Consider the following 7,972-nt stretch of genomic DNA (forward strand, 5'->3'; position numbering starts at 1 on the left):
GTAAAGGCAGTTAGCTTAGCGGAGTTTTAAAAAGGTTTGGATGGCTTCCTAAAGGAAAAGTCCATAGGCCATTATTAAATGGACTTGGGGAAAATCCACTATTTATGGGATAAGCAGCATAAAATGTTTTGTACTTTTTTTGGATCTTGCCAGGTATTTGTGACCTGGATTGGCCACTGTTGGAAACAGGATGCTGGGCTTGATGGACCTTTGGTCTTTCCCAGTATGGCAATACTTATGTACTTCTTTTCTTGTTTTATTTTATGCATTGCTTTACTTTTGTTCAAAATAAATAAATACACAAATGGAGATTTTGGTTCTTTAAACACAGTTAATCATCCTAAGCCAAGAAAAGCTGAGTACTTTCCTGGAATGAGAGAACAGTGCCAAGTTGCATTCTTGACTCTGTTGTTGGTTACTGATGTTTTTCGTCGTTCAGCCTCTGGCTTCTTCCTGCCCAGCCCTCTGAAGCAACAAAGCTGCAAATACATTTCAGATCCTTTTCTCAACCCACAGCCAGACCTCAAGGCAGAACAGGGTTGAGAAGCGCAGAATCTCACTCACGGTAGACATGGCATCATCGATAGAAGAACTCGTGGCCAACACAGACACTACGAGATGCGTAGCCATCGAAATACGGAACAATTCCAAGTACATCACCTTGTGTAGGCCCAGGTAAAGACATAACGGCTGAGAACAGAGGATTTACTGACTGCAGAAAGGAGTCTGTGTGGGTGAAAGGATGTAGATACCAGGTTTGGGGGGGTTGCTGGGGGAGAAGCAGCAGTTAACATTTTCTTTTGATCTTTATGGGAACAGCAAATGGAAGGAGAAGACAAGCAAGAGAAGAGACAAAGAAAGAGAGAGATGGAAGAAAATAATGAGAAAAAAAGGGGAGGGAAGTACAGAGATGGAGAGACAGAGACAGGAAGATCACTGTACAAAGACACAGGAGAAGAAAGAAAGAGGGGGGAGAGACAAAGAGATATAAAGATGGCGGGGAGGATTGGGAAAATGGAAAGAGAGAAAGGGAAGGGGTATAGTCTATCTCTTTGGACAAATTTGTAAGTTTTCTTAAAATAAATAGAAAAATGAGACAGTAGAAGAGTGAAAAAGAGGAAAAGACGTGGAAAGCCAGAGAAGGGACAGGAGAGGAAATCGCAAGATTTCGGGGGGAAATGGATGAGGGACAGGAAGGAGAGAAAGGGAACAGAAAAACGAGACATGAAATAAAACTAAAACAGGAAAAAGAAATGATGAAAGAGGGACAGAGAAGGGAACAGAGGGATTGAGAAAGACAGTGACAAGAACAGGGAGAATCAGTGAGAGAGAAGGGGGAAATGGGAAAGGTAAAAAATGAAAGAGAAAACAGGAGAAGCCAGAGAGAAAGAGATTTTAAAAAATCTATAGAGCCCTCTCTCTTTAAATAAGGATCTAATGATTTTCTGTCACATCTGGAACAGAAGAAGCAGGTCTATACCTGTCTGGAGAGAGCAGAGCAAATCTCTGCCAAAGGCGAGAGCCTGAACAGAAAACTTGAGTGCCAGAAACCAATTTTATCTCCTGAACGGAGAAAGAGTTTTTAACATATTTGTTCCAAACAAAGTGCCCTTCCCTTAAGTTCAATGAGTCATCCGCTCCACATACATATAAACTGGAACTTTATCATAATTTCCAAAGTTACTACCACTATTAATACTGCTTATCTTTTTCACAGTGCAGCACTTTTTAATTACTCATACCAGACAGTCCCTGCCCTGTGAGCTTACTATCTCATCAAGAGAAACGTACAAGACTCAAGGGATACTGGAAAGTTGGGGGTTTTAAAGAAATGGCTGGAATAACTAGGCTGTGAGTGAGTGAATCAGAGATCATAGTTAAAAGCAGCCTGGATATGAATACTGTTAGAAAAGGAACAGGAAGACACGCCTTAGGAAGTCTGTTCCAAGTGTGCAGTGCCACGAAATAGAAAACAGAGTCAGGAAATGGAAAAGGGGCAAAAATAAAAGTGACTTCCTGATGAGGGATGTACGGAGTGATGCAAGAGGGGAGCTGCAGAATGAAGGCACATCCCGATATAGGGAGCCTTTTACTAAAGGGAGTTAAGCCTTGATACATACTTAGCACGCATTAACTGAGACGTTAGGGATCTAAGTGATGTCGTTGATGATACATTGAAACCTTCTGCTCAGTGTTCTGCTGTGGCTAAGAAAGCAAATAGAATCTTAGGTATTATTAGGAAAGGAATGGAAAACAAAAACGAGGATGTTATAATGCCTTTGTATTGCACCATGGTGCGACTGCACCTCGAATATTGTGTTCAGTTCCGGTCACCACATCTCAAAAAAGATATAGTGGAATTAGAAAAGGTGCAGAGAAGGGCGACGAAAATGATAAAGGGGATGGGACGACTTCCCTATGAGGAAAGGCTAAAGTGGCTAGGGCTCTTCAGCTTGGAGAAAAGGCGGCTGAGGGGAGATATGATAGAGGTCTATAAAATGAGTGGAGTGGAACGGGTAGATGTGAAGAGTCTATTTACGCTTTCCAAAAATACTAGGACTAGGGGGTATGCGATGAAGCTACAAAGTAGTAAATTTAAAACGAATCGGAGAAAACTTTTCTTCACTCAACATGTAATTAAACTCTGGAATTCGTTGCCAGAGAATGTGGTAAAGGCAGGTAGCTTAGCGGAGTTTTAAAAAGGTTTGGACGGCTTCCTAAAGGAAAAGTCCATAGGCCATTATTAAATTGGATTTGGGGAAAATCCACTATTTCTGGGATAAGCAGCATAAAATGTTTTGTACTTTTTTTCGGGATCTTGCCAGATATTTGTGACCTGGATTGGCCACTGTTGGAAACAGGATGCTGGGCTTGATGGACCTTTGGTCTGTCCCAGTATGGCAATACTTATGTACTAGCTATTTTTTTTTTTATATTTTTGGAGGGGTGTGGTATGGAAGCATTAGGCAGCTAGTGCATTCACCTCAGCACACGCTACCTCGCTAATGCAGAGTTAATGCAGAAGCACTTACCGTCTGCTTGGTAGAAAGCAGTAAGGGCTTCTACGTTAACATTTTTCAGATGCCGTGCGCTAATGCGAACATCAGCACACAACCTAAGGGATCCTTTTACTAAGCGACAGTAAGCCCGGCGGAACTTATTTATTTTTGTAGCGCCAGAGTGTACCTGGCGGTTACCGGCTGCGGTAAAAGGGGGCCTCGGCGCACTCAGTAAAGGGGGCCCTCAGTGCTGCATTAAATCTGGGCTTAGCGCAAAGGAAAGACCCACATTAGAACACGCATGCGTTAGTAAACAGACCGCATAGGTTCCGTATAAGACTCCTAAAAAATCCATGCGGCAAACATTTCCACCTAAGCATATTCTGTAAATGGTGCCTAGATTTAGGCGCAGTATATAGAATACCCTTAGTTGATATCCCAGCGCCTATAAAACTACACCAACGAAAATGTGGGGTAAATTCCTGCGTGCAGATTTGCACGCACTGGGCCACATTCTAGAACTACCCACAGAAATTTTGGAACACCCACAAAATGTCCATTTCCCCGCCCCCTAGCCACGCCCCTTTTCAACTGCGCACGTTAGAATTTAGGTGCAGTTCATTACAGAATATGCTTAGTGAATTGTGCGCATAAATTCTAATTATTACCAATTAGTGCTTATTATTGATTCAACTCTGATGATTAGTTTGTTAAGCTATTAAATTGCTTGCACTGTTATAGAATACGCCTGGATTTTGGCGTGGATCTCTAGGCGCGCTATATAGAATCCGGGGGATAGTGACTTGAGCAGAGGAGATATAGTAGATTTTGTCAGTCTTTCTGCGTACATATAAGTCTTGCAGCTGAATTTTAACAGATCGAATGGCAGAGAGATGGTTCAATGGGAGACCTCTGAGAAGCAGGGGCGTAGCCAGACCTCTGCGGGAGGGGGGGTCCAGAGTCCAAGGTGGGGGGGGCACATTTTAGCCCACATGCCCCAGCTGCCGCTCCTCCCCTGCCACTTCTGACCCCCCCCCCCCCCCCCCCACTGTCAGGAGGAAGAAAACACAGATCAGCAAGCGCAGCGTGCCTGCACGTTCCTTTAAGTGAAACTGAGCATGCTCAGTTTCACTTTAAGGAACATGCAGGACGTCAGGACTCAAGAAGACAGCAGCACAGACCAGCGAATGTGCCGAGACCAGCGCTGAAGAAGACTTCAGCTGGTGGGGGGGCCAGGACTAAATCTGAGGGGGCCCATGCCCCCGTGGCTCCACCTAGCTACGCCCCTGCTGAGAAGCAGGTTACAGTAGTCTGAGCAGGAAGTGATGAGAGACTGGATAAGACTTCAGTTAAGGGGTTCAGAAAGGAAGGATTGGATTTTGGTGGTATTATAGAGACAGTAATGACATGCAGGAATGTTATGGATGTGTGTACAGAAGGAGCGAGAGAGGAAATGACTGTAACCCTGAGGTTATGGCTCAGGAGACTGCAAGGATGATGTGTTATCCACAGAAATGCTAAAAGGGGAATGAGTTTGGGGGAAGATATGGAGTTCTTTTTGAGCCATGTTCCAGCCCAATATTCAAAAGAATTTATCCAGGTAGGAAAGGCTTCTGCCTGGTTACATCCACTCTTGCCACTTCAGTGCTGATATGTAGCGGCAGTTAACCAGACAGTGAATATTGATTTATTTATTTTTACAATTGTAGCCAAACACATATAATAAAATAAAATCATAACAAATCAGACAAACATCAATAAACCGGATCTAGCTCTAACATAGCTTCTAGACTGTCCTTGAGCGGGGCCTGAGAGGAGCCGGGACTTAACAATTTTGCAGCTATATTCAGACCACTAACCAGTTAAGAAAGCAGCAAAGTTAGGACAGCAAAAAAAACTGTGCTAACTTTAGCCACCGACAAAACTGGGCACCAGTCTGAATATTGGTCAGTGCCTGGTTAGCTTCCAATAGCTGAAATTTGTTCTTCCCTGCTTCCATTCATAGCCTCTATCACATTGCGGTTGTCTAGTCCATATAGTACTCATGACTACAGCCTGGAGAAAGAACAGTTCTCCCTTTAGAGAGCACACATAATTAAAGACCTAGAACAAAGCAGTTCTTCTTTTCATTTGGCCATTATCTGTTCCTTTACAGCACTTTCTGTGAAAGCGGCTGTGTCTTTACTCCTCCAGGCCCCACGATCCCACCAGGGAAGAAAGACTACTGCATCTTCAGCAAGACACCCAACGCAGCCTGTGGGAGCGTTGGACTCCTCCTCTATCGCTTCTCCAATGTCTCCTTGGCCATCATGTTCTCCAACCCTTTTGATTATCTCCTCTACAAGATCAACTATGGCCTCTACATCACCGACCCATCCATTGAGGCTGGCAAGCCACTCTTCAAGAGCATGTACTATGACCTTGCTCCCACCTGTTACTTCCAGCGTGCTCAGCTCAAGAGGGATAGCCAGGCACTGGTGGTGACCCATGAGAACCTACGTGTCTCGGCCACCATGTCCAATAACAAAAAAGCAATCATAAAGATCGACATTGATGACCTGTCATAGAAAATGGTTGCCGATGGTCCCTGGTTAAGTGAGAACATCTCCCTTAACCAGCCTGAACCCGGACCATGTTTTCACTTTCTTCCTTCCTTCTAAAAAATTGAGTTCTTTTTCTTACTGAATTTCAGTGGATTGTCTGCAGGTTGTGACAGCTTAATCAAACTACTGCATAAGAACTGTCCAAAGATGATACATTTGAGACCACAGAGGTCCCATCTTCTGATATGTTCTTAGAAGCTCACGTGCTTTACCTTTGGATAAATTGAATCTTTCACAGTTTATGAAGAATGCACGAAAAATGAGAAGGGTAATTTTATAAGCTGGCACCCAAACACATGTGTAAGTTATAGAATGATAAGCACTTATGCATGTCAGTGGCACCAATAATTAGTATTTACACATGAAACCGATACGCTGTATTCTATAAAGTATGCATGAAAATCGCTTAGCGCATAAATGCAAGCAGTGTACATGTTTGCAGAAAACGGGAGAGGATGGACATGACCCCAAGAAATGTGCAAAACCAACAGAATACTATCAGTTGTATGCATTGCATGGCACTCTTAACCACACCAACTTATACCAGCCTTGAATGCATCTAAGTTTAGGCACCATTATGGTAAATGGCATAGGCATGCCCAGAAGCCATTATAGAATTGATGCTAAGTATACCACATTGTAGAATTGCAGCCTAGCTTCTAAACTCTGTATTAATGGCTTTCAGTTGGGGGGTGAAGTCACTGTTCTTTTCACTTCCTGATCGGCCTCCTAATCCTAAAGAAACTGTTTTCATTTCAAGCTGTCATCATAGTGGTTATAGAAGTTAATGACAATGCAGAGATACAATCTTGCTGAAAACGTTTTCTATTTGTCCACAACTTTAGTCTAGAATTTGATGTACATGGCATATGAAATGCAGGCGGCCATTTTGTTTTCTAGCAGTGATGTATATCACGCCTCAATGTGAGATAAGCCAATTGAAATAGGAGAGTATATAAGAACATAAGAAGTGCCATACTGATCAGACCAAAGCTTCATCAAGGGTTAGATAACTATGACTTCAAGGGAGCAGCAAGGGATTAAGTAAAACCAAGACACTGCCGTTTCATTGTGTACTACTGATATGAGGTCCAATACAGGCCACCAGTTTGAATATCAGAACATAGGAAATCTAGAAAGTTCTGATCTCTACTTGGGGTGCAAGGGCAACTGCAGGGGAAGAGCACAGAAAAGATGGGTTAAGGGATCAAACCTGAGGGATCAGAGTAAGCTAACGGACCGACAGTGAGGTGGAAGGATGAAGCCTAGTAGCCAGAGGTTGGGTATTATGGTGTCCTTTACAGGACTCAAGCAAATTCTGCACAAAACGTTAGAAATTCTGCATCTCCGATTAACAGTTTTTCTTCTCTTGAATTTTGAACGATTTCTTACCCAATGATTAAAGTGTGCTATTTTCTCAAATAAAAAAATGGAGGATTTGCAGAATTTTGAAATATTGTGTGCAGAATTCCTCTAGGCGTGATACCTTAGTTCTATTTCCACTCATTGGGGCTGGTTGGGTCTGGGGATGATGCGGAGGCTATGTGCTGACCTCTCCCATAAGCCCTGACCATTTTGTGAAGATGGAAGGAGTCTTGGTCTGTGGACCCCTGGCAGAGGCCTAGCGTTGCACTGGCTGGGCTAAGCAGGAAAGGAAGGTATGCTATAAAAATGATAAATGCCCTCCTACCCCCCTCACACACATCTGCACCCACACTAGTTTCAAACGTAACTCCATGAAGCTGTAGGTCCCAGTACAGAGCTGTTCTGCTTCAACTGGAAGCCTAAAGAAACAGCAGGAACACTGTTATTCCCCCCCCCCCCCCCCAAAAAAAAAAAAAAACCCTTGGGAGGAGAGAAGGAAGAATTCAAAAATATAAAATTAACAAGAAATTGCAAGACTAATAAGCATATAACTAACCAGATACATAACCAAATACAGTATACAGTGAACGTGTTTCACTTTTCTGGATTTATTCATATGACTTCATTATTCACTTTTCATGTATTTCAGACAAAAGAGTGGAGAAAATAAAAAAATATATATGAAACAAATATATAATCTACAACATACAAAGAAAACTTTGATTATGTTTCACTCTTACAGCAACTGACTACTACTAATCATTTCTATAGCGCTACTAGATGTACACAGCGCTGTACACATTACATGCAGGTACTTTTTCTGTCCCTAGAGGGCTCTCACACTCTATATGTTTTTGTACCTGGGGCAATGGAGGGTTAAGTGACTTGCCCAAGGTCACAAGGAATTAATGTTAGCACTGTATTGCCCCTCACTACCCTTCATTTCCTTTCAGCCATATGGAGTAGGTGAGCCCAGGGACGATATTAATACAGTCCTACATCCTG

General features: G+C 42.9%; 1 protein-coding gene across 1 annotated transcript; it reads left to right on the forward strand.

Moving 5' to 3' along the window:
- Positions 1-433: 433 nt before the first annotated feature.
- LOC115466486 (tereporin-Ca1-like) lies at positions 434-7,461 on the forward strand. The gene is made up of 2 exons (XM_030197741.1): positions 434-675; positions 5,155-7,461. Exons 1-2 carry the CDS (start codon positions 572-574, stop codon positions 5,564-5,566), a joined length of 516 nt encoding a protein of 171 aa, XP_030053601.1. The 5' UTR covers positions 434-571; the 3' UTR covers positions 5,567-7,461.
- The last annotated feature ends 511 nt before the right edge of the window (positions 7,462-7,972 follow it).

This window comes from Microcaecilia unicolor, chromosome 3 (genome assembly GCF_901765095.1).
Source record: "Microcaecilia unicolor chromosome 3, aMicUni1.1, whole genome shotgun sequence".
Taxonomy (NCBI): domain Eukaryota; kingdom Metazoa; phylum Chordata; class Amphibia; order Gymnophiona; family Siphonopidae; genus Microcaecilia; species Microcaecilia unicolor.